At 43.7% G+C, this 26757-nt stretch overlaps 1 protein-coding gene across 2 annotated transcripts; it reads left to right on the forward strand.

Annotated features, from left to right (window-relative positions):
* Window positions 1-1620: 1620 nt before the first annotated feature.
* mettl16 (methyltransferase 16, N6-methyladenosine) lies at window positions 1621-26467 on the forward strand. 2 transcript variants are annotated; one of them, XM_080459098.1, is made up of 10 exons: window positions 1621-1671; window positions 2004-2141; window positions 12681-12868; window positions 13608-13748; window positions 14784-14899; window positions 15369-15511; window positions 17971-18040; window positions 19873-19962; window positions 25386-25547; window positions 25689-26467. In XM_080459098.1, the coding sequence occupies exons 2-10, from the start codon at window positions 2014-2016 to the stop codon at window positions 26265-26267; spliced, it is 1617 nt and encodes a 538-aa protein (XP_080315224.1). In that variant the 5' UTR covers window positions 1621-1671; window positions 2004-2013; the 3' UTR covers window positions 26268-26467. The 2 variants fall into 2 exon arrangements, with proteins under 2 accessions (XP_080315224.1, XP_080315223.1); XM_080459097.1 differs by having other exon boundaries at window positions 1623-1762.
* The last annotated feature ends 290 nt before the right edge of the window (window positions 26468-26757 follow it).

A 26757-nucleotide genomic window follows, 5' to 3' on the forward strand; every position in this document is an offset into this window, starting at 1 on the left:
GGCAGACTGACATCCCAAAGGAAAAGCCCTCTCAATCAGGGAATATCACTGATGTGCCCCTTCTTTATAAAGATTTTCTTTTATTTCTATAAACTGACTCCTCCACAGGGAAAGTGGACTGATGATGTATTTGAATTTGGCGGGGCTGAAGAAGATGCCAGTGTGTTCAATGTTTGAGCTGAAGCCAAAAAAAAAAAAAATATGGAGACGTTTGTTGGCATAATCTGGTTTATCTTTTGAGAAATCAGCCTCATTTGTGGTCATGACATGACAAACTTTAAAAAAAAAAAAGTCTCCTCAGGATCACACTATGACATACCAGGCTGTAAAAACCTAAAGAAAACCATCTTCCCCTGTCGCCTTTGACTCCAGGATGGAGAATAATCAAAGGTCAGGATGATGTGTGCTCATGTAATTTTATAACAAAAACAAAAATGAAAGCAGCTACACAGCAAATCCCCCTTCTGCAGGTCCTAAGCAATCCCTGTGCTGCTCTGCTGGATAAAGGGACTGACCAGCAGGCGGCTGACCGCCTGTGGGTCGTTCCTCCTCGGGCCTCTGCCTTTGAACCACGTCTGAGGGCTTCAGACAGCACAACAAACTCCCAGAGCAGAGCTCGCGATGTGTTCGCCACTGTGGTCTCACTCTTCACACAAGCAAACTGTTAACAATATACCTGGATGTCATTACTGTTTGCAATATAATAAAGGAAGAAAATCTACAGCCGAGGCTCCTGTCTGTTTACAGCTGCTATGCCGGGAGAGAAAAAAAAAAAAGATCAACTACAAAGAACTTGTAGCTTAGTTGATTTTTTTAGATTGCAGTGAGGCAGGATGATATAACAGAAGTTGGCATTTAAACTGAAATGTCTAACTGAGACTATCATGCTGATAAAGATGACCTAACATGTTTGCTATGAAAATATATTCTTTTACCAATTTATTTTGTAGCTCTACCTGATAATATTGCAAAAACTTTTTCCTCAATGCTGACAATATCACAATTAAGCCGATAAATATACAGAATTTCTACATTTCTTTAAATTACCACCTGAGTTTAGTTGTACTGTATATTTGAGCAAATTTGTAAAAGGTTGAATTGAAATATTAACATGGGTGGGCCACTAATCATAAAAAGATCTTTACAATCTGAATACAGTAAGCCAGACTTGGCAAACAGCATTGAAAATGTTTATAATCAGCATATTAAATCAATCTGATGTGAAAATGTTATTGAATATTTATATTTTAAATCATATTTCATTCACCAGAAAACACTGATTCAGCAAAGGTATAAAAAGTGAGGACAGGATAAAAAATAAATAAAAATAAAAATAAATAAATAAATATATATATATGAATCTCTTGATTGTTTTGCGTCCTTTAATTTTTTTAAGTACTTTCATTTTCAGTTTTTAAAACACATTCTTGTTTTTTCTATTTTTAAATAATGTTGCTGTTTCTTTTTTTTCACACATGTTTTCTTCTAACGTTATGTCTTTTAAATCAATAATGTTATGTTTTAGCCATCTTTATTATTGACTCCCTTCAAATTCATCTCCTGTCTCCCTGACAACCGTTTCAATGACGTCAAGACGTAACGACGTGACTTGGTGACGTCAGGAGAATCCAGGAAGTGAGTTGCAGAGTCCAGTAGGGACGTTTGGACAACGTGAGTTTGTGTTGATCTTTTTTTTTTCTCCCCTCAACGTGCTTTTTTGTGACTATTCGGCGGGTTTGTGTGTAAAAAGCAGCAGGTGAAGGTAAGCAGAGGCGTAAGTTAGCTTCAAACTAGCCGCTCGTTTGTTTTTGGACCGATTCAAAACATAAAGTTAGTCACTTTTAGTAAGTTCTGTGGGATAAGTGCACAACCAGCGCTGCGAGACACAGCAGAAAGTTTTCTGTGGATAATGTTTAGGAGCAGTTTACTATCGAGTGTGTTCTCTGTCAGAACTGCAGGCTGTCTGTTACTGATCTCCTTGTGTTGTCTCTCTGTGGGATCAGAGCTTGAAGCATGGCTCTTAACAGGTCCATGCATCCTCGCAACCGGTACAAGGACAAACCTCCGGACTTTGCTTACCTTGCCTCCAAATACCCGGACTTCCAGAAGCATGTGCACACCAGCCTGGCGGGGCGAGCCGTGTAAGTACCAGAGAGAAGAACACTGTTTATCTCCACACTGCTGCACTCTTTACTGCCCTGTGATTACTGGAAAATAAACATGAGTGCTTGTGCATTATGGCGCAGCTTTCGATTTAAAATGTCCAATTAAGTTATGGAAATAAGACGCAACTGCCTGAAGCCAAATGGGGACAATATTCCTCCCGTTTATGCTCACACAGTCTGCACATTGTCCTATAGTACAGAGAGAGAAGACACACATTATCCATGCGTCCATTCATGTAGTGGAAGGAGAAAGTCCAGCTTTCTTCTCTGTGGCAGAGTCCAGAGTGATACACATGCTGTTGCTGATACCTCATCAATGTTGTGATTGCTTTCTTAAAATATCACTGTGGACCTGATTGAACAAACAGCTCACACTCTTATCAAGTGCTACAAAGGCACACAGAGGACAAGAAAATAATTTAGGGTCTTCTTTATTAAAGAGGTCATATACATAGCTTTTCTACACTTTCACATGGTCCTGTTGGTCTAAAAACGTTGTATTCAGAGTTTATTGTCCCAAATCCAGCTTTTCTTTGACTTTCAGCCATTTGAATATTGGATCATAGGAGCTACATTCAGAATCTGCTGTGTCTGTGTGAGCTGGACTGACTCCGCCCACACATGCCCATCTTGGGAAGAGGAGGAAGTACTTCCTCTCGTGGCGCCATGTGCCAGAGCAGGGCTGCCTAATTGTGGGAGGGTCAAAGGGAGGGCCTACCTTGAATGGGATTGGCTAAACCCCAGATGACACTATCTAGGGTTTGATTTCTGATTGGCTCATCGGAGCAACACACTTTTTAAAAACTGAAACAAGCCAGAGAGAGAGATGACAGACTTTCTTCACTTCTGGAGCGTTAATCCTAGCTATGAGGGCGACTATTACTGTTGGAAAAGCATTAGAAAGGTAATTTTACATATTATGACCCCTTTAAAACACATAATTTAATAAACATCCTCAAATACCAAAAGTACAGAAACAAGCAAACAAAAACAATACGGAATAAAGGCTGAACAACATCTACAATTTTCACATAAAGCAAGAATTCTTTTTAAGCATGGGTGTTGAAATATGGCGTCTTATACCTATATTCAAATTACTTTATTGTCATTCAGGCAAATTACATGAGAGATTCACTGCAGAACAAAATGAAAATGCAGGGTCACCAACAAAAACACACACACACAATTAAAAAGTACCTGAGATCAAATAAGTTATTGATACCGTTGCGGAAGTGCAGTATATAAGAAAGAATAAGTAAAAACAGTGAGTGAGTAGGGAGTTATTGCACATGTTCCATGGTAGTTTGACATGTGGTACATTTACAGTCCTCTGTTTAAAAGACGGCTTGCGGTGGGAAAGAACTTATTGTCTGCAAATATTGTTACATTTACAGTTGGGAAAAGGGTTGGGATCTATGTGATATATTTCATTTAAAACATGTGTGACTGTCAATGTGGAAGTGTGTTTGTTCTTTCGAAGTATCTGTCTGTTTTATCCCAAAAGAAGTAAGTACAGACCATGAATGTAATGCTGTTGAATGTTTCCTGCCTGATAAATAAATCTACAGAGAGAAAAACCACATTTCACTTGTTGGTACTCAGGGATGTGCCGTCAGGGCCGCTGAGTCTCGGACTCGCCTGTCATCACTGAAAGCCCCAAACAAATAATGCTAAAACAAAATAGACATTAATATTTATATAGTGTGCTTTAAGTGTAATTTCTGCATATTTCCAATCTTTCAATTATGTTTTCTAGTCACAGTTGAGCAGAAACTGAGTCTCACCTCAGGTTGCACAAACCCACACAAACTGGATTGAGCCTGTGGGGGGGAGTGTGTGTTTGGAACTTTCTAAAGTCAATTTAATGTTTGTAAAGACTGTTATTAGTCCTCACTTTCCATAGTATGTCTATAGAATAATTAGTCTGGCATAAAACCACGTTGAAAAAGCAGGAAGTGAGACAGTGACTGTAGGTGGCATTGCTGAGCACGCGTTGCTACATTTATTCTGCCGCTGTTTTGTTTTTTTCTTGCTGAGACCAATTTGTTTTTTATTGTGTACCGCATGAGGGAAGACCATAGGATCACTACAATGAAACAGACTGAAGCGATTATATTTTAAATGTTCCTATAACGTCGTCCATGTCTTTTCTTAAATTGCCTTTTCTCCGTGTTTACAAAGTTAAAAGACAACTGGGCATTGTGAACTGCCGCTTTTAAACTATAATGACAGATTAAGAATGCATAAAGATACAATGTATACGGTCATTTACTCTGAGCTGATGAAAATTCTACTTTTGTGTGAGTAAAAATCCTGACATGAGACATAAAACACAGTCGGTCTGTATGAAGCTGGTAATTGAATGTTCAATATAATCTTTTCTATTGTTTGCTTGATTGTAAATCTGACTCTAAAAATGTTGGTGCCTCTCCTGCAGAAAGTTCATAGAGCTGGTAGGATTCCTCAAAATAGGTCTTTTTCCATCTATCTTCTACCGTGGAATTTTAATGCCGAGTTGAACTAGATATGAGCTGATCAACACAGTGGCGCATGTCGTAGATCAACAAAGTTGCACAGTAAAATGTGTTTGCGCAGACCTACAATGTCCAGCTGTCCAGAGGCTTTAGGTCACATCGTACTTTTATTTCCGGCGATACACCAGTTTTCTCTCAGCGAGGCCCACAGGAGCACATTCAGCACCGATCGTGTCTCAGTGTGAAGCGCCCTGCTCATTCAGCTGCTGGCAGCAGCAGGAGGTGCAACAGCAGTCGCATGATTGATGAACCCACAACTGCACATGTATTTATTTCCACTCTCTGTGGGTGTATGCTTCTATGTGTGTGTGTGTGTGTGTGTGTGTGTGTGTGTGTGTATGTGTGCATTAGTGGGACTTCACGTTGTTATCAAACTGAATCGAACCATCAATTTAGATTAAGTAGGTCAGTGGGCCGGTCAAACAGTGCCAGAAAGCTTCCTGTGCATATCTCAGTGCGAATGTCTGTATGAAACGTGTTTGATCTGCTTGTAACTCCTGTGTGTGTATGTGTGTGCATGCATGTGCACGTTGAATTTTCTGCTGCTGTTTTGTCTTTTTCTTTTAGCCAGCACAGCACTGGGCGTAGGTCATCACAGTTGTGTGGAATGTATCACAGGATTGTCCAGTATGTTTACAAGTTTGCTCTGACGCTGAAAGTGTGTGCATGCGTACCTGGATACAAGGTGATCCAGAAGTAAATGCATTTATTTATACTTTGAACCACGAGAACAGAAAAACGTATCTAAAGTTGCATAAAACAAATCTGTACATAGTATCCAGTTTATTTTTGGTATATGCACAACTCAAATAGTATTTGAAGTTTCTTAGGACATGTTGCAGTGGAAGGAAGGTGTGTGTGTGTCTGTGTGTGTTCCAGAGGATTGGCATGCTTGTTTTCACCTTTTGTGAAAATACCATGCTCATGTTTTTGACATTAAGAAAAAAAAATACATGTTTTGTCATCCAACAGTTAAATCTGTGTCTGTATCACATATTGAAACTTAAATACCATTTCATAACAGACTGATGATTATTTCCAATGACTGGATATTCTGGAGAAAGACTAAGTCGACTAAGTCCACTGTGGATTTTTTCGACTAAAACGATTATGATATTTAGTCAAGTAAACCAGACTGACTAAAAAGGTTTCAGATGACTAAACTAAGACTAAATCTAAATGGCGTGTTACTCAAAAGACTAAGACTAAATCAGGATTTGTCGTCACGCTTTGTGTGTTTTGCAGATGAAGGTGTGAACATCTGCGTGCGATGGTGAACATCTCGGTGTGGGCTGGTCTCTGTGATTGCGAGGTGACCAGTCAATCACTTTTTAGCGTGTGTGGGCAGGCGGTGAAATCGCGATGCGAAGTCCGTCTGTGACAGCTGTTAATTACCATTGTGTCGCGTCTCCACGTCTGTCAGTGCGTCTCTGACAGGCAACCCAGATGACAACAATGGGCTGGACGTGTTTGGGTTTGACGCTCTGCATGGAAAAGAAATTTAGACGATAAGAAAGCAGAAACATGAGGAGACGCAAAACTGTTGGTCACTGACAGTCAAACAGGATTGCAACTCTGCTGTCATAAATACCCTTTGTATAATGAATCAACTATTTACAGAACATTAATTGAAATACATTGAAATATAACAGTTTTACCCTAAAGGATGTTTACATGTCTTATTTTCTTTCTTTTTTTTAAAAATAACATTTCGTAATAAACATCTAATATATGGTTGGGATTTTTGGGAATGAAATCTATATTGTTTAAAATGGGCCAAAATCAGACATTTATCCTAATTTATGAATTAAATATTATCTAAGTAGGATATATAAATATTTCCTATCATACTGTCACAGTATGGTTTTACAATATGATGAAGTATACCTTTAATCCCTTAATAAATGTCCTGGACTGGGGACTTTAATTTCACCTTATTTTCATAAAGTTTTTTCATCTATTATTAACCCATTTTTGCTCTCATTTTATAGTATTTATTTATTTATTTTAATTCATTGTTATCCATTTATTTGGTCTTCATTATCCTATTTATCTGTACATTGATTATTACTAGGTCTATGATCAACGTAACTCCTGACGCTGCTTATCTTTAAATGATCACTTAATCATCTTAATATTCTTTTGTTGTTTATTACATTGTCATGTCTCTCATAACTGTCAGGAGTTGGTTCGGAGCAACAACAAGATGTTTAAACATCATATGAAAAAAGTGCTGTACTGTCACTTTGATCAGTTTGATTGGCGCTCACTGCATTGGAGCAAATATGGCCGTCTTTTCTCCATTATGCCTTCTCAGGTCCCCAAACTCCTCATGGATGTTTAGATCCACAGGTCACAAAGAGATCGAATACTTTTTTACTTTAATTCAAAATCCTTATTTGAAGGGCTTTATGCATAGTTTGCAACTGTTGCAACAGTGTCTAAAAACCGACTGAAACAGGAAAGAGGAGAAGCCGGTACAGGTTTGCAGGTGGCGTGAAGGGACATCCAGGTTTTGTGTCTCACGCTTTGTGTTGCTGCAACTCTGGTTAAACGTCTGCAGAAATTTTGGCTCGTCTCCCCCCGTCGCTCCGTCAGCGGAGGGATTAGAGTGGTTTTGTATTTTTCAATGAATTCATCTCGTGGGTTTTTAAGTATTTAAGCAGGGAGTTGGGGGGGATGAGGGTAATCTCGGGGAGACACTCACTCACTCCTCCAGGGAGATACGAGTCCCCTCATTTAGAGAGCGCTTGGTGCGGAGGACTGATAGCGGCGAGTGGAGACCAGAAATCAGACCACAGGCAGCAGTGGCGGAAATGTGCAGGATTTTAATGGAAATGAAATGTGGGCCAAGAAAATCAAAATAGTCTGAATGTCAGTTTGCTTGTGTTGGTGTTTTTGGAGAATGGGGAGGGAGGTACAGATCTGATGGAGATTTAGAGGAACTGTGATTTTAAAAATGCAAAAACTTGGTTGGCATTTTGTCATTTGAAAATATGACATTTTCCAATTCGACAATGAACTTCTCGGTAAAAACCTACTGAGGGACTGACATTTCAAAGGTTTTTGAAGTTCAGAAATGTACAGTTATTTGTGCTTCTGCAGCCTTAAAACTAAAATAATGCCGTTATAAGAGCATTCAAGCTTTGCAGGACTGCGATAAGAATTTAATTTAAAACCGTGATTGAAACAAGTAGACCACATTTCAGCCTGCCTGTTGGTTCGTTCCGCCAACGTAATTGTCTGTCTTTTCAGTGTCGGCACATCTGCTGAATTGGCAAATGAGCTCAGAAATATTCTGTTAAGTGAGTTTTTTGGTGCTTCTCTGGCTTGTGAAGACTCGGCATGTTTGAAAAAACAAAACAAAACAAAACAAAAACAGCTGAGATGAGAGGACTTACTGCTAATTGGCAAAAATATTTCCCAGCACACTCGCAGAGGAGTAGATATGCCAGGAAGGTCACCTCTATGCAGACGGAGATTGAAAGTGCATGTTTGCTTTTATGTTGATCATGTAGTGAGAAGGAGCTGTAAACTCTCCTCCTCCTCCTCCTTCTTCTTCTTCTTCTCTCTGGCTGCTCCTCAGCATTAAAACCTCCTCACCTCATCAGACTCGACTGACACCTCCGGTCCGTCTCACCGTGCTGAACTACTTCCTTCACCTTCCCGGTCTAGGTTTAGTGCCCCGTGTCTTTTCCTCCCTCGTAACTTCCCAGCTCAAGGTTTGTCCCTCGCCGAGACCCGTCGGTGGGCGTACGCACGCAGCGGTGAACCTACGCACCATCGGAGGCGTAAACGGCGGGCGCGCTCACGTTCCTCCTGGCGTCAGCCATTGCTCCAGCGTGGCCGGATTTGCGTGCTCCCTTCATCTGTTCAGGAGGTGGGGTTGCCATGGAGATGTGGGATTCGCAGCGCTGCTGATGGGAGTGATCTCTCACACACACAGACACACACACACACACGCACAGATATGATGGGGCTAAAAATAGCGGGCTGGACTGGGCAGCCTCCCCCTCTGAATATTGATCCTTATCTAATGATGCCTCTGAGGAGAAACGAGGGAGAGGGCAGGATATCTGAGAGCTGCCGGGATCGGAGCGGCTCGCCTTCATTTTAGGAGAAATATGCTGACGTAGCATTCCTCCCCTCATTAGTCTGATTCCTCACGAAAGCCCGCGCGTCTTTTAAAGTGTAAATCTCGTCAGAGTCGTAGTTCATCAGAGGTGCCAGGTGGTGGTTTTTCCGCACGAGGTGGACAGCTGTTGAAGCTGCACCATTAACCTTATATGTTCATTAGGTGCAGAGACGGCGAGCTAAGATTGATGTGGGAGGGTGCAGGTAAATTGCTTCTCATCGAGGGTCGTTTGTCTTTGTTATCACTCCTGGATGGAGATGCCCAGTGAACAGACTGTTTCGCCTCCTGTTCTTCAGTGCACAAATATTCAGCAGGTTTCAAAAAAAGCTTTTGGGCACTTTATGCTCAAATCACTTTGTTAAAGTGTGATGGTTAATGTTTACAACTTGTCAGAAAGCTCAAAAGCTAGGAACAAAAATAACTTTCTTTAAATGTTACAGTTTCCAATATCTTCTTGGAAGGCTGTTCACTGTGCTTTGGAGTGTTTCTGTGAGAATTAGTGCCCATTTGTTCTGTAGAGGATCTAAATGTTTGTAGACAAGAAGTCCTGGGTCGCTGTCTCTATTCCAGTTCATCATGAAAAGAGTTTGATGGGGTTGAGGTCAGGCCCTGGTGCAGGCCAGTCAATGTCTGCTGCCACACATTGATCGATCCAACCAGCCAATCATTTCTGTTCACTTTGGGGCGGCAGTGGCTCGTCTTCCAATCAGAATGTTACCGGTTTGATTCTCATCTCCATCTGATTCTCAAGTGTCCTTGAGCAAGACGCTGAACCCCACAATGCTCCCCGTGGCTGGACTGAGTGCCTTGCACGGTCGTCACCTCTCTGGCGATCTAATTCAGAGTCAGAATAATTCTAGGAGGACGCCATCCCAGCTAGCCGTACCAGGGTCACCGATCCATCATATATTCAATACAGACGGCCACACACGCTCATCTCAGTGCACTTTTGAGTCACCACTTCAAATCAAATGCATGTTTTTGGTCTGAAGTTGGAAAGCCTGATGAAACCCACGAATGTACAGAGAGAACATGCAAACCCCAACCCCGATCACTGCTGCTTTTCTTACAAGTGGCTTTTCTGTTTCTACTACGAAACACATGTACAATGTTTAGTCCTGATGCACTGAAGTGTTTTCATGAGAAATGCAGTATGTGTGTGTTACAAAACGTTAGTTTTTTGGGTTTTTTTCAGAAACAATATTCATAAAGGGATACTTGCATAAATCATGTGTCATTTCATGGCAATGTAGTTGACGGGTTTAATCTGTAACGCCAATCTGTAATTGGGGAAAAAGAAAACTGGAACATGAGGTTTGGATGAAAATGCCAGTTTCTCCTTATTCAGTTTAACTTGTTCCTCCACAAACGCTCTGATCTTAAATGTGTCCGTTCACAATCTCAGGGTAGTACCTTGTGTGGCAGGGAGGTGGCCTCACCCTATCCCCTGATGAGATCAGGTGTGCTGCCTCACCTCTCTGCCCGGACACAGGAGTGACAGGCAGGAGACACACACTGGAGCAAAGCCTGCGAGAGGAGCCGTGTGTGTGAGTCTGGTGATTTAGTTTGGTGTTTTGATTTACTCTAATAAAAGAACGCTTCGGGAAACTCCGTGCCTCTGTGGGGGAACCCGGCGGTGGTGTGCTCTACTGCCACACTTTGTAATTAGCCTGATGAAGTCAAGGTTTCTTTTTTTCCATGGCTCTGTTCAGCAACACAATTAAAATCAGGTTGTCCTCACACATATGAATGTTATAGTAAATCTATTGACATTCAGGGAAATGAAGATAATAAACATAGCAATATACATTTATTACTACCATAATTGAATGAACTCTGCAGTCTTTCTCCCTTTCAATAGACTTTTGAATACTTGGAATATAAATTCCACACTTGTCTCTCTGTGTTACTGTTCCCTGCAGTGTTTCAGCTATTTATAGCAATTATGATACAACAGTGTTTTTCACTTAATGAAACTGTTGGGCTCTGTGGTCATCACACGTGCCTGTACGGCTGAATAAATGGACATTTGGATGCACTTTGATTTGTTGTGAAGGGAAGCTGAAAATTGTCTTCAGTTTCTATGTAACTGGAAATACAAAATAAAGGGTTGACCGGTCAGACTCTTGAGCTGCAGGTCCGTCTATCCGTCAGTCATCTGTTTTTTTGTTCTACATTAAAAAGCTCCCACCAAACCTGTGAGGCGCCAGACGCTGCCATCACCGGGATGTGTCTAATTGCATCTGCCGAGGTGCGAAAGCACTCTGCACAGCTTTAATTATCCTGATCTCGCCCACTCGTTTTGTCTGAAGCGCTTGTGCCTGCTCATGTGACAGCTGACATCATTAAACATGTCGGGGGGGTAAAAAGTGGGTGGTCCAAGTCGTGCTGAAAACGTAAAACTCTTTGTCATCAGTGGGAAGGATTGTGGATTGATGGGCTGATTGTCTACCCATTGTCCCTCTGCTCTGTGTGTGTTTGTGTGCGACGTGTCTGTGCTGTGCACAAGGTACCTTGAGGGCTGAGGCTCACTTTTAGAGTTAAACATTGAGCAAGGTTTGGACAGTGCTAGTGAAGGAAAAGAGAAATGTTTGAGGCCGTGCACTGTGTTGATGCCTGTTCTCATTGAGTTATAAAGAGGCGTGACGGGGGCAGTACAGTGGCTGGATGGCCATAAGGTTAATTAAGTGCTGTATGAAGAGCTGCTTGATGAATTGCTGTCCGGCGGCTGCAGTGGTTAAAACAAGAGGATCAGCAAGTCAATGGATTGAAAGCATCCGGACAGCGTAGTTTTTATTTTTATGGCCTGGTCACCATCCTGCTGAAGCATTGCTTTTTTTATTTTTTTTTTATTAGGTGACACACACACACACACACACACACACACACACACACACACACACACACACACACACACACACACACACTATCATTGTTAGAACATAAGTAATTTGCCACCGTACAAAAATGCAAGCAGCAAATGACAGAACAGTCATTTGTTGCTTTCATAGCATTTATATAACAATCACAAGTCATCAGTGCAGGCATCAGACTGATGACTGGCACAACAGAAACCAAAACAAAACTCTGAATCTTCTCACACATGCATATCGATTTTGTCTGACTGTGAGCACCTCGTCAGGATCCCACATCTGCTTAGATTTCAAATATTTGACAGAAACGTCTGGTTTCTCTCACATCTCTCATACGGATTCCTCACTGCCTCGGCCAAGGACTCCTGGTATGATCAGCATTACATATAAACCAGATCTCACATTATTGGCAATAGATGATCTGCTAATGTCTCACAAAATTCTGATCACATTCAGGACAGTGGGATGAATCTCAACACATCTTTTCGTCTGTTCGACTGCTCGGTTCAGTGGTCGCTACAGCACATCGTCTGCCTCCGTCTCACCCCATCAGCTGCCTCCTCTACTGTTACACCGACCGGAATTCATGAAACTGAGATCTTCCTCTTCTGCTCCATCCCCGCAGCTCCCATCTTAAACAAACCTCGAATCAACTGAATCAGATCGACTGGACTTGGTCGTGTCTTGAAAGAGATTTTAAATTCAACTTTATGTATGCATAAGGTTGGAGAATAATTATTACTTGATGACAGCTCTCCTTTCAGTCTCGCTTTTAATATTTATGGGCACCTTTTAGTTCATTATAGATGTAAACATAAAGATATAAATGGACCTCTATAGCCGTGTCTGCTTTGATGTATTTATTTGTTACTGGTTTGAAGAATCTGGATTTTCACTTTAATGTGGTGTAGGCTGGATCCAGTGCAGGGTGTAAAATGTATCTCTCACTCGGCTTCATTTGTCTTTCCCACAGCGTGAACTTCAAAGAGCCCGAGGCGGTGCGAGCACTGACCTGCACCCTGCTGAAGGAGGACTTTGGTCTGACAATCGAGATCCCCCTGGAGCGCCTCATCCCCACCGTCCCCCTCCGCCTCAACTACATCCACTGGGTGGAGGACCTCACCGACGGCCAGAAGCAGCCACGCAGAGGCATCGACATCGGTATCACCGAGATTTATGTTGTTTTGGCGCAAGTGCTCATTTCCACAGTGAGATTGATGTTGTAGACACACTTAGTGGGCTTGAACGTGTCTGCAGACCGTTTAAAAATGGCTACACTCTTGATGAATAACAATATTTCAATGTTAATCCAACTGCTGTTGTTTGATCGTAACGCGGCCGCCTGCAGCTCAGCGCGGCTCAGAAAATGTCAGATGTTGCTTCCAGCACGTGATCACAGTCAGTCCCAGTGTTCCCAGTGCTCATCACAGGAAATCCCTGTCCACATGTCACTGCTTGTTTTCATTTTCTGCGCGTGTGCGTACGTGCCTGCGCGAACGTGTGTGTGTGTGTGTGCGTGTTTGTCAGGCCTCTTATTGGTGACCCTGAACCTTTTCTGTACCAGACTGAAGCTGTCCCCTCCCTGATGGATCACCGCAGAGCGTTTCTGTTAGTAACGTCTGTTCCGCCTGAATTATGCAGCTCTGGTCTCTGTTAGATGCGAATGATTTAATAATGGCTCCTGCAGCTGATGTTTAATGTCCATTATGGCCACTTCATCTCAAATAATACTTTAAAAAACACACCGTGTCACGTTCCCCGACCCCCTTCCTCTAGTGTACTCACTCAATTTCAACAGCACTGCACATTTCCATATCTTCCAATCACAGTCAGTCAGTCATCACGGTGCGTAAATACTTCACTGTGATTCTTCAATTAATGTGAATGTTTGTTTCCTCAGGCACAGGGGCGTCTTGTATCTACCCCCTGCTGGGAGCCACGATGAACGGCTGGTACTTCTTGGCCACGGAGGTTGATGACATCTGCTTTGACTACGCCACCAGAAATGTGGAGCAGAACAAGCTGTCAGACCTTGTTAAAGGTTTGTGGGCTTCATTAAGCCTGACCAGTTTATCCAGTATCACTAATCGACTGCGTTTAAACAGCAGCTGCCGGTTTGCACACCGTCTCAGCATTTAAAAGGTGTAGAAAGATGTAAAGACCTGAGGCAAATTGTTTATTCTCTGATAATCATGTGTGACATTTCTCTTATAAGGAGTCCTGCATTTTCATTAGACCAGTTATGGCCAACGAAATGATTTAGGTTGTGTCCGGCTTTACAGGTCCAAACTGTCAGGTTCTAATAGGCTGAGGCTTTTAAAGTTACTCTTGCAGAAAAGAAATCTTTAAAATATGCTTCTCCACAGAGAATAAACCAATACATGAATACAGTCAAGACCATTTACACTCATTTCCAACCTGCAGTTCCCCAAATCGATCACAACAAAGTCGATATGTTTACAAACAAACCGGAATTTGGAGCCATCAAACTGTGTTTTGGTTTTGCTCACTGACGTCATCTTTAGAAACCTGCCCCATGGATTTCTGGGATATCAAAGATGGCGTCGTGGCATCTCCAGTGAAAATATCAACATTTGACCCGATTTAACCTGAAAAACAGCCAGACTTTCTCTGGAATCTCAAGACGTTTCCGTGACGCTAAGATGTCAACAAACGCAAGTATCTTTTGCACAATATAAATGCTGGAAATATGTGTTTGCCTGAGTGTAATGAAAACATTTCCTTCACACAGATATTGATGACGTATTAGAGAATTGTACATCAACAACTAAAACTGGCTCCAAAATCGTTCATTTTCCCAGTGTGGATTAACTTTAACTACTGGGGACGTGATGAGTAAATGAAACAAAAATGTAATAATCACAAACGGCCAATATTTTGTATTAAACATACAGGATTATGCAAAACTTTGAGGTACAAGTCAATAGAAAAATCTCCATATCACTGTCATTCAGTGCAAAGAAATCACCAAACACCAATGATTTAAAAAAAATCTGTAGTAATGTAAATAGTCGAGCGCTTCTCGCCTCATTGTTTCAATGTCTCCGTCCTCCAGTTGTCAAAGTCCCTCAGAAGACGCTCCTGATGGACGCTTTGAAAGAAGAGACCGAGATCGTGTACGACTTCTGCATGTGCAACCCGCCTTTCTTTGCCAACCAGCTTGAAGCAAAAGTAAATGTTTCACCTTTTGTCACATTTGTCACGAAGCGTTTCAGCTAATGGTGTGCTTCGCCGAGCTGACATAGTTTATCTACTGCAACCGAAACACTTGTTAAAATGTAATGAATATTCAAGCTCTTACTGGTTTGATTTAATGATGATTTGGGTTTTCTGGGTGATGATGATGCTGTTTGTTGTGTTTCTGTACATTATTTGGGGGTAAACTTGTTGACTTTTTCTTGTTGTCATGTTAACACTCCCTATTCAGAAGTCTGCTTTACCCAACTGGTAACTTTCCAAGTAACGCACTGCATACATGCATCATAAATTCCACACACCTTTTGAACATGGAGGACTTGTGAGTAAACACAGCATTCGATCAGGAGGCGGAGCAGCTCCAACTTAAAACACTGTTTGTTTACATACGAACCGGCTCCTAATAGGATTTGGTCCTAATCCGTCTGTCTTGTGCTCTCTTCAGGGGGTAAACTCCAGGAACTCGCGGCGACCTCCACCCAGCTCCGTGAACACAGGCGGTGTGACGGAGATCATGGCAGAGGGCGGGGAGCTGGAGTTTGTCAAGAGGATCATCCATGACAGCCTGCAGCTGAAGAAACGCCTTCGGTGAGGAGGCGGGCGGGACTTCTTCAGTGTTTTTCTTTTTGCAAGGTCATTTAAATAGGAACATTTGAATCTGGCCTTTACAGCTTCACATTCACTAAAGATGAATGCAGCAGAGTTGTGTGGGTCGGTCGAGACTTGGTGAGGTTTTAACGGCTGCTGAGCGCAGTAGTGAGCCGAGACACCAAGAGGTGAACCGGGCAGATGGCTGGCTGCACTCCGCACACTGATGGAGCTGTCAGCCACAGTTGCTGTAATGGTTTTGGCACCCGCTCACCCCAGAGCTGTATCCGGGAGCCCACAGGGAACAGCTGTGTTTGGGTGGATGGGTGGCTGAATGGGTGGGGGTCTCTGGGGCTGCCGTCACTTTACCCTCCCCCGTTACAAGGGCTGTCAGCGGGGCGGTGGAGCGAGACCCGGGCAGGGGTAGCTGCGTCGCACTGCTATTAAAACTGATTAAACAAGCTGCACCTGCTCAGCCTCCTGCAGAGAGGTGTGTGTGTGTGTGTGTGTGTGTGTGTGTGTGTGTGTGTGTGTGTGTGTGTGTGTGTGTGTGTGTGTGTGTGTGTGTGTGTGTGTGTGTGTGTGTGTGTGTGTGTGTGTGTGTGTGTGTGTGTGTGTGTGTGTGTGTGTGTGTGTGTGTGTGTGTGTGTGTGTGTGTGTGTGTGTGTGTGTGTGTGTGTGGGTGTGTGGGTGTGTGGGTGGGGGGGCTTGCTTCAGTGGAAAGACGAACGTCCTGAGAGGGCTGATGTTAACACCTGCCTGCTCTCGTGTTGCACTCACGCACCGAGCTGAGAAAACCGTCCCATTTAACAGGTTTGAGGCTCCAGCCAAACCAACCGCAGCCGACTGTCACTCCCCAAAAGCATGCTGGGACACCGGAGCCTCCAGGTGTCCATGGAAACACTGCCAGCCTCTCCGATTGGTCCTCGGAGACACCCCACCTCGCCACCCCGCATCACCCCGCTCCTCTTTACACCAAAGAGTAATTACTGTCAGATGACTGCAACCTGCAGCCTAACTGCTGTTAGAAATGAGGTAATACTCCTAATTCATGGAGCCATTGATGTGAAAATTACCATCTCCAGTAATAAGATTGTAATCACATGCCTGCGCTCCAGAAATGTGAAGAGGAAGGATTGAATATTGAAGCTGATGCAGCTGCTCACACTCTTTGGGGGGAAAAAAAAAATGCCGGTGGAGGCTTTTTTTTGGGGGGTGGGGGTAGGGTGGTCTCTTCTGGGTGTTCCTCCCTGCTGTGTTGAAAAGCAGAGAACATCTGTGAATATTAGAGCTCATCAATATTTCACGAGGTTGACATGTCGTGCCACCCCGCCCCCTTTAACCCCCTTAAGCATTCTTGTACGCCCCGAACCCGACTGCATGTCTCTGCCTCTCTCTGTCCCTCAGTCACCAGTTGAACAGTTTGGAGGAGCAGCTTCATGCCTCACAAAGATTTAGACAAATTCTGACACATTTGTTTTGAGGCCATACCGTATTTACATTTACATTACAGTCTATTTACATTTGTGGCCAGAACTATATTGGTTTTACTGTTGCTGTTTTATCAATAATCAGCCCATTAGATACAGAGACGGACATCTGCACACACTCATATTCACACCTGAAGGCAGTTTAGGGTCATCAAAATGTTTCACATGAATGTTTTTGGACTGTGGGAGGAACCCTTGAGAGAGCCTACTCATGTAAATGCTAAACATTCAACTTTCTCAGAGAAAGCCCCCCCTCCCCACAATTGTTGTATAAATTTGATTTACCTCTGGATTTATAAAGTGTCTCGCTCGCTCTCCTTTTAATTGGTTTCAAGCCAATAGTAAAGACGCAAACATAACTTATTTTAGCGGTTTAACAGTCATTTCTGCAGTACTCTGTTCACACTCAACAACCTTCACCAGGCAGGAACCGGATGTGTCCCAGGAGATAATAGTCAGGATTTTCTGTAATTGCACTTTTGATGGTGTGAATTTTTGTTTTGATCGTCGTCTCTCAGCTGGATTTCAGCAGCAGGAAGGCCAGAGGACTGAAACTGAACAGTGAAGAGCACAGAGCAAAGACTTTGATCCAAACTCCTGTTTTGACTTAATGTGAAGAATCACACACTCTGCACACACATTTAAATCACGATCTGCATGTTTTCAAGCTGTGGTGATTGAATAAAGATCAGATAATTAGCTTTGAGAAAAGAAAAGATCCCGTTCTCTCTCAGAGGTCGGTGAAATTGACCGTAGCGATTCCCTGATGTGTTTATCTCTGCCGACTATTGATCGCAACCCAAAGGCAGCACAGCAGAGATTATCGATCCGGCTTCGCTGCATGACGCAACTTCTAAATAGCCTTTCCTCCGCCGTGAGACCGTGCCCTGCTGGACGATGTTCTTACCTTCACCTCTACCCGTCACGTATCCGCACGCAGCTGGTTGATGTTGCTTCCTCTTTCCGCAGGTGGTACAGCTGCATGTTGGGCAAGAAGTGCAGCCTGACACCTTTGAAAGAGGAACTGAGGAAGCAAGGGGTGAGTAGCTAATGAGAGCCAGAACAGCAAAGCATATTGAGAACCTCTTTTCTTTTTCTAAACTCTTTGTGTGTTACAAATCTGGATATAGTCAATAGAATGAAAAGTGCAGTTTAAGTGGCTGGCTGTGTTGTGATCCCAGGAGCCCTAGTCTGGTCTTTTCTACCTCTTAGGGATGTAGAGTGTGAGTGATGGCATCAACTTGCCTGAATTTGGTGAATTTACTTTGGCAGAGCAAAGCTTGAGGAAACTGGTCGAGGCCTGAAGGCAAATTAAAAGGCGTTATTCACAGAGCGTCTTAATAAATATGCCAGATCTGGCATTTTTACCAGAAAGAGCCGCATCATCAAGAACGCTTGAAAGCAAATGCATTTCTTATGATTGTGTCTGTATTGAATAGATTTGAAAGGAAAGTGCACATCTGATCTTCCTTTAGTCGCGCTGTAGTTATTGTGCTGAGGGGGATTTCCTCAGCTGATCTCCACCACGTTTATCCATGAAAATGTTACTATTGGATATTTATTTTCTTCCGATCTGGTTTTTTTCCACACTCAGTCTGCAATGATTTTTTTTTTCTTCCAAGCCGAGTTCATTTGAATTTTTTTGCCATAACGCTCCAATATTACCTTCCTTCTATCTCCATGTTATCAAACTTAATTTGTGCTCTACATCAGTTCTTTTCATGCTGGTGGCAGTAATGCTGAATTCTTCATTTGAATACTCCTACTTGTGTGTTTACGGTTGTTCTTTGCTGATCGCAACCAAAAACTACACAAACCCAAAGTGCAAACTGTTTGCGTGATCTTACGACTTCCTCCCGTTGTTTTGATGCCTCGATAAAAGAAGGTGGCTAAAGCTTTTATCAAACACCTTGATGTGTGTACCTGCTGCATTTCCTCTAGTCCCGCAACGCCAGCGAGCCACGAATGAGCCGATTTCTGTCAGCGGTGCGTGACTGAGTCACACGACACTGCAGCTAACATGCATTAGTGTCATTAGCCTAACTAATAACCCAGCACATGACTGCTGACTGCTGCGGGCCTCTGGTGCTCTGCCAGCCCCTTCCCTCCCTCCGCCCGGAGCACCTGCCAGCCCTCGAGCCTCCTCCAGAGGTTTTCCACAGTCTCTGCTGGTCATCAGAGTGAGTGCCGCTCTGGCACGCGTCCAGGAAGGAGACTGACGCCTCGTTTCCACGAGCGTCTGCAAAAAGAAACCTGCTGTGGTTAATATGCTAATGCTCTTATCTCTCATTACTCCTCCACACCGCGTCTTCTTTTCTCTTTGCATTAGTAATTTAGACAATGTGCCTAAATGTAGTCTATATGTTTGACCTCTGACCCGTATCTAAGTGACCTCCTTGTATTTATTGGTGCAGTCCTGATGGGCAGCTAAAACACTGGTTTCACACCAAATATGGGCTTTTTACACCTTAGATCCCTGCCTAGGTTTTTTTCTCTCACCCACCATTACAGATATTTGACTTTTTTCCCAGTAAATCTAAAGACTGATCATGTCCAGTTTGTGCATCACATCAGCACATGTCCAATCCGCTCATTTTCTCCAGACAGTTCACCACTTCAGGCTCGTTTCCATTGACTACCTGATGTTGTATTGGAGATTGGTGGGGAAAATAATGTTTTTCTTGGCGATGCAACCATAGTCTCCAGATGAATTGTACTATACATGTACAGACAGTCTAAAATAACGCTTTAAAGTGATGAGCCAAAGATGTTTTCTTGAAGCAATTAAACTTTTTATTTCCCCACTCTAAATGTCTGTACACAAAGCTTCTCCTCAGACCTTTGCTGACTGGTTTTGCTATTTTCTTTCAGGTTCCTAAAGTGACCCACACAGAGTTCTGTCAGGGGCGGACGATGCGCTGGGCGCTGGCCTGGAGTTTTTATGAAGACGTGGTCGTGCCAGTAAGTCCTGTGCTTCACATTGATTTTTCAGTGTTGGAGCGGCGTAAAATAATCTGGCACTGGCTGTCATTGAGGACCAAATATCTGCACCAGTGGAGTCTCCTCTCCACTTGGCTTTTTCTGTTTCCCTAAAAAGCTCCTCCTCAATAATGCAGCAGCGTGGCTCCCCTCCATCCTCTCGCCTCTCTCCGTTCCATTATGTGCACTTACTACACCCTCTGGGGAGATGTTTATGTGATTTTCTAACATGCAGTAGCCAGGCAACAGTTTCCAGGGCAGGTCCGTGTGCACACGCGGCCCTGCCGACTTGTCTGGACACGGATGGACGTAGAGATGAATAGAACAGGCAACATGTCGCACCCACGCTCAGAAAGGGAACAAACAAAACGCTGCTGCAGTCTGACTCAGACAGAAACAGGTGGAGGTTTTGTGATGAAAACTGTTTTGGTCTTTTCAGCACAGAGCCAGTAAAGCAGAATGATTGGCCTACATTTTCTACCCTCCTCCTCTACATTCGCACACATCCACTGTCGTTTACACTCGGGAGCTGCTCACCATCATTACCAGGCAGACCCCTCCTGTGTGTGTGTGTGTGCGTGTGTGCGTGTGTGTGCGTGTGTGTGTGTGTGTGTGTGTGTGTGTGTGTGTGTGTGTGTGTGTGTGTGTGTGTGTGTGTGTGTGTGTGTGTGTGTGTGTGTGTGTGTGTGTGTGTGTGTGTGTGTGTGTGTGTGTGTGTGTGTGTGTGTGTGTGTGTGTGTGTGTGTGTGTGTGTGTGTGTGTGTGTGTGTGTGTGTGTGTGTGTGTGTTACTGTATGGTTGACTACGTGATTCTGCCTGCATGCATTTCTCTCTCTCTCTCTCTCTCTCTCTCTCTCTCTCTCTCTGTGTGTGTGTGTGCGTGTGTGCGTGTGTGTGCGTGTGTGTGCGTGTGTGTGCGTGTGTGTGCGTGTGTGTGTGTGTGTGTGTGTGTGTGTGTGTGTGTGTGTGTGTGTGTGTGTGTGTTACTGTATGGTTGACTACGTGATTCTGCCTGCATGCATTTCTCTCTCTCTCTCTCTCTCTCTCTCTCTGTGTGTGCGTAGTGCTCATTAATGTTACATATAGAATATAACATATGTGACATGCAGGCAGATTTGACCCACTTAACCCCTCGTTACCCAGCCAGCCAGCAAATTCCTCCCGCTGCTATATCTGGTTCTTCTTCTGGTTCACCAGATGTAGCCAGTTATTACTCAAATATGCAACTGCATCATTAACTGAGCTGAACCGCTCAGCATTTCTTGTTTTGGAAGAATATTTTTTAGGAATAAATCAAAACTCAACAATTTTTCAAAAACTTTGTATTACTTGTCAGTATTATATTTTTTGTTGCATGTGGAAATGATGGGACACAGTTACTGTACTTAACACCCTCTTCATGTTGCAGTAGGTCAAATATGTAAAAGTGAGGAAGTTTGTGTTTTGGTGGTTAGCGCTCTGTGACTAAATTGACCTTACATGTCAATGTGCGTTTGGTCTGTGATGGCGACCTGTCCGGAGTGTTAGCTGAGATTTAGGGATCACTGTTACCTCCCCTTGAGTGTTATTGTTTGGGAGTGACTGCATCGCCATAGAAAACGCTGTTCTATAATCTCCTCTGGAGTCTGTGGAGGATCCTCTGATGATCTGTGAAGGTTTCTAAGGCAGTGTTCACACTCGTGCAGCTTCCTGCTCCAGACCAAAGATGGTGGAATTAGATCTGCTCTCTTATCAAAAGATATTTAAAAAAACAAAAAACATTCAGCTCTTAGATTGTGGGATTTTTACCAGCTAAGAAACTTGTTTAAAGGTACAAGAAAGCAAAGCAGTAATAATAACTTCTCAGGTAGAAACATCTGTTATGATAAACTGTGAAGACAAAATGTCTGTTTGCCGTTCTTTGGTCCGGACTGCAGTCACACTCCCATACGAGTTTAATCAAACTGCACCAGAGCTCATCTGTAAGCAGAGGCCTACTGACTGCTGACTTGTTTGATGTGTCACAGGGTGCGAACGCCTCCACAGATGAACCGCACTAACGTATTGTACCTGGGTGGGTTTGACTCTCACTGGGAGACCGCTATAAAGTCACTTGGTTCCTCTCTTGCGTCAGGATGTTCCATTTCATTTTTTTTTTCAAATTAATGTTTGACCACCCGGGCTTCAGCCTCTCTTGACCTCCCTCTGGACAAAACGTTCATGTTGCAGTGAATGTGAAGCAACAGGGAGTGTTTTTGTGTGTATCGATGTAGCTGGGGTCTCCAGTTGTCCTGCAGGTGTGGCCTTTGGGGAGATGAATTCAACAGCTATTGATAATATCCAAGGTGACCCTTCTGTTCTCGTAACTCTCCGTACCATCATGAAGAAGCACATCATATCAGCTGTTATGGACTTAAGTTTGGATGTTATTACAGTTTTAAAAACAAACACAAACAACAGAAGCAGGAACAATAAAATGATTCATAGATGGGGGGAAAAAAGGCTGTTGTGAGGCATGATCTGAGGCCTGAGGCTGGCTGTTGCTCATACATCTAACCTGTGGCGGGGCGGGGGGCGGTGGGGGGGCAAAGGGCAGGCAGGGCTTCTGGGACGGCTGGAAGGAAAGGGGGGGGGTCGCTGATAATAATATGATTTACAGTGTTTGCCTGAAGGTGGAACATTTTTGTTTTTTCCATTTTGTGTGTGTGTGTGTGTGTGTGTGTGTGTGTGTGTGTGTGTGTGTGTGTGTGTGTGTGTGTGTGTGTGTGTGTGTGTGTGTGTGTGTGTGTGTGTGTTCGTGTTCATTATGTCAAGATGATGATTGAACATAATATCTGAAATGAAGAGCTCTTGTTAGAAGCTCAAATGTTTTTTATGCAGTCTAGTTTTTTAGGGGGGCAGGCTTTTACTGCAAGGTTGTCAATCGCCCACTGTGTGTGTGTGTGTGTCAATGTGTGGGTGTGTGTCATTGTGTGGGTGTCTGTGTGTGCGTGGCAATGTGGGGTGTGTGTGTGGTACAGAGCAGGGAGGTGAGAGTGGATAAGTGGGATTAATAATAGAGTGAAAGAGCAGGATCACATAAGGATGCTATTCAGTATATGAGATTGTACATGAGGAGTGTGTGTGTGTGTGTGTGTGTGTGTGTGTGTGTGTGTGTGTGTGTGTGTGTGTGTGTGTGTGTGTGTGTGTGTGTGTGTGTGTGTGTGTGTGTGTGGGTGGGTGGGTGGGTGGGTGGGTGGGTGGGTGGGTGGGTGGGTGTGGGTGTTTAATAAAATGTGTGTCAAGGATGCAGGGTACAAACAGACAGGGCTGGCCTGATGGTTTTTATTGATTTCCTTTTCCTGTACAATGAGCCGAGGGGCTTATGGAGGGAGGAGGAGACGGCGGGAGAGACGTCTGGGACAAACAATAAGAAATGAAAGAAGCTTCAACAAGCAGCCAGACGAGGTAGTGTCTTATTGTCGGCTCTTTAATTAAAAGTCTCCGTCTCCTCTGAGTAAGAATCTACAAGGAAACCTCATTTTCACCAGAGATTCTCAGCTGATGAAGGTTAAAAAGCGGTTCTCTGGCACAAAGCAGCAGAATGCAGAGAAGATTTGTTCAGGAACGTCTGGCAGAGCTCCGAATGAGTCTGACTGAAGTCTTGATGGAAAGTTGCTCCCAGAGGAGCGCAGCAGTGTGAAGGTCACAGGCGGCTCCTTCCCTCTGCCGTTTGTAGGTCAGTCGGCCATGCTGTCTGCTCCGTCACCACACACTGCTGCTGCTGCTGCTGCTGCTGCTGCTGCTGCTGCTGCTGATGATGATGATGCTGCTGATGATGCAGACCCCCCACCATCTCCACACTCGCACTCAGCCTGCAGCAGACGCACAGCGGACATGCAGCCTCTGAAACGGGACACGGATCAGTAATGACCTCCAGCGCCATTACAGTGTGACATTAGACAGGATTAGACAGAAGGAAGAGTTGAAATCACTGCAGGTTCGTGGGCTTTGAGCGCCCTCTTGTGGCCAGGAGTTACAGGCAGTGGCGTGAAACTCATGTCAGGTACATCATAACAAAAAAAAAAGAAGAAATAGATAAGATACATTGACAACATATATTTACAAACTTGAACGAGATGAAATTTGAGCTTTATTTGTCAAATCTGATAAAAGATTTTAATTCTTTCTCTTCTGGACAAAGTGAATCAATGATAAATAAGTTACTTAAATAGAAAAGTTACTTCCTCGTCCTCACGCTGTGGGTTCATCACGTGGACTTTCTGATCAGAGACGTTTGGTGTTCATCATCTTGATGCCAGTGTTGTGGTTCGTGTGAGACGAAGAAACAACAATAATAATAAACCCAACGATTCCATAACTATTCAAATAAGAAACTTTCTGAGGAATAGAAATGTGAGAAAACATCTGGATGTTGGTGTTGACATGTTTGGACTTTGTCTTCCTGAGTGGCTCCCTTTAACTACCAGTTTCTTGTCACCGTCACGACTTGTAATCTCTTCATTTTCCAAAGTCAGTTTTACTTTTGATGCAGGTTGTAAGTGACAGTCAGAATGACCACAGGAGTTCGCACGTTGAGTTCATGTTTTACGTTTTTTCTTCTGCACAGGGTGGAGAGGTCTCTGGGAATTGTTTTCTTTTTGTTTCCCACAACGTTGAAGGCGTCGTAAAGTATTTTGCCATTATGTTCTTCGATTTATTTATTTATTTATTTTTTTAACATTTTTTCAACTATTCTACTTCGAGAAAGGACTAAAGGGTTTTTTTCTTTGCAAACGTCTTTAACTCTTTTCCTCCTTTCCATGGTTTTACCAGCCTTGTTGATGCCTTGTTATCAGATTTTATCTTTCATTTTATTATGTTTTGATTTCCTCATCCTCACTTGGATTATTATTATTATTGTTATTGTTGTTACTTTTATTTTTATTATTATTATTTTTGCTTGTTTGTAAAGCTACAGGCGTTTCCTCCTGAAAAATCTTAAACTGTATTATGTATTTAGATGTGGTTCTGCACTGCCCCCTGCCGGCAGCAGTGGTCCTCACATTGGCGATGATCTTGTAGAATTAAGTCTTTTGGAGTCTCTGAAAACGGTTAATCCTTCCATTTGTAACTTCGTGACCTCAAACAAGCAGCAAACGGAGCAAGTGAAGAAAAACAAAGGAGGGAGTAAAACCCAGAGGACATAAAGCCTTCAGTTAATACAAAGGAACTGAAAATATTACTCCTCTCTGTTCTGTGTGGAGTTTTTATCACTTCACTCACATTGCAAAGAGGATTTTGCAGGAGTAAAAATCAGTATTTGATGTTTGTGGTTGTGTCCCTCTGATTAAAATTAGATGATAATTTTAAAGAATGAGACACTGATGAATAAAGTTCTGTCTTTTATCTGGTTACACTTGTTTGTGTCTCTTTCCCTGTTTCAGTCTCCTCCCAGTAAGAAACGTAAACTGGAGAAGACCCGGAAGCCACTGTCGTTCACCGTGCCCGAGGCAGGGGTCAAGGAGCTCCGGGACAAGGCTTCAGGCGGCAGCGGTCCGGTGGACAGTGTCGCCGCCCTGCTGGAGAAGACGCTCACTGACCTGAAGGTGAGTTTAAAGACGGAGTAGCAGAGACTCAGTCAGTCTGGCTCCAGCGGCGAGGAGAAACCGAGATGTTCTTGCTTTCTTCTATTGAGGAAGGGAAAGAAGTGAAACAGTTAAAAGGAGCTGGTGCCTCTTGTCTCTCAGGTGCTGCACAAACAGGTCCCGAGAAGAAACCCAGAGCAGAGGAGCCTCTTCCTGACAGCTGTGGAGAACACCTGGATCCACGGCCGGCCGAAGAGACGTGAGCAGACACGTCAGCTGCGAGAGCTCCCCAGAGCCCCTCACTGCGCTGGGACCAGCTCTCACGCCGCCCCCGCCGCTGCCGGCACACCTCCACCTCCACCTCCACCCGCCCTAAAGAAGCCCGGCACCACATCACACGGCAACAGCCAGGATCGTAACACCGAGGCCAAAGGCGCATCTGCAAACGAGCCGAGTGAAGGAGGAGAACAAACGGAGGCATCGGAAGAAGCAGCGGGCGAAGACGCGGTCATGGAGGCTTCCACCTGTACTGAACCACAGCAGAAAGAAGAGCCTCCGTCACCCACCCCCACCCCCACCCCCACCCAACACTTCTTGTTCAAGTGTCTGCTGAACGTGCTGCTGGAGGAGGCCGACGTGGTGGTGGAGATGCACTGGGTGGAGGGTCAGAACAAAGACCTGATGAACCAGCTGTGCATATACCTGAAGAACACGCTTCTGAAGCTCGTCACCAAAACCTGAATCATTTAAACAACGGACCTTTTCCTTCCTCGCCACAGTTTTATTTTTAGGTCTTTCTTTTAGGACACATATAGAAAAGTTTTGACTAATTCTAATGAATTAGTTTTTACTCCATTTTAGTCTTTAAAAAGTGTACGTCGGTATTGTGTCTCCAAAACTGCCAGAATAGTTGGAATAAATGTACTTTTTTTTTTAATCACATTTTGTTTGACTCATTGTGTATCAAGTCTTCACAGGAGCGCTGGCCAAATGAAGCTTCATGAAGCGCCTTCATTTTCTGACTCCACCAGATGGCGCTCTTGGTTTGAGGCTAGAGGCCGAAAGACCGGCAATGAAATGTGTTTTCAAACACTTGTTCAACGGACAGCGCCATCTAGTGGCTTTAGAAAATAAAGACTGGTTCATGAAGCTTCAGCTAGCCATCACTACTTCATAGTATTTCTACATAGAAAATGTGGTATTTTCAATCTGCTGCCTGGAGCCAAATGCC

The sequence above is a fragment of the Lipophrys pholis genome, assembly GCF_963383615.2.
Source record: "Lipophrys pholis genome assembly, chromosome: 3".
NCBI lineage: Eukaryota > Metazoa > Chordata > Actinopteri > Blenniiformes > Blenniidae > Lipophrys > Lipophrys pholis.

Excerpts from the sequence above, each read along its gene's own strand:
- mettl16 (XM_080459098.1), top strand. The coding sequence starts at position 2,014 with ATGGCTCTTAACAGGTCCATGCATCCTCGCAACCGGTACAAGGACAAA. Across the intron at positions 2,142-12,680 it reads AGCCTGGCGGGGCGAGCCGT|CGTGAACTTCAAAGAGCCCG; the intron begins GTAAGTACCAGA and ends TCTTTCCCACAG. Across the intron at positions 12,869-13,607 it reads ACGCAGAGGCATCGACATCG|GCACAGGGGCGTCTTGTATC; the intron begins GTATCACCGAGA and ends TTGTTTCCTCAG.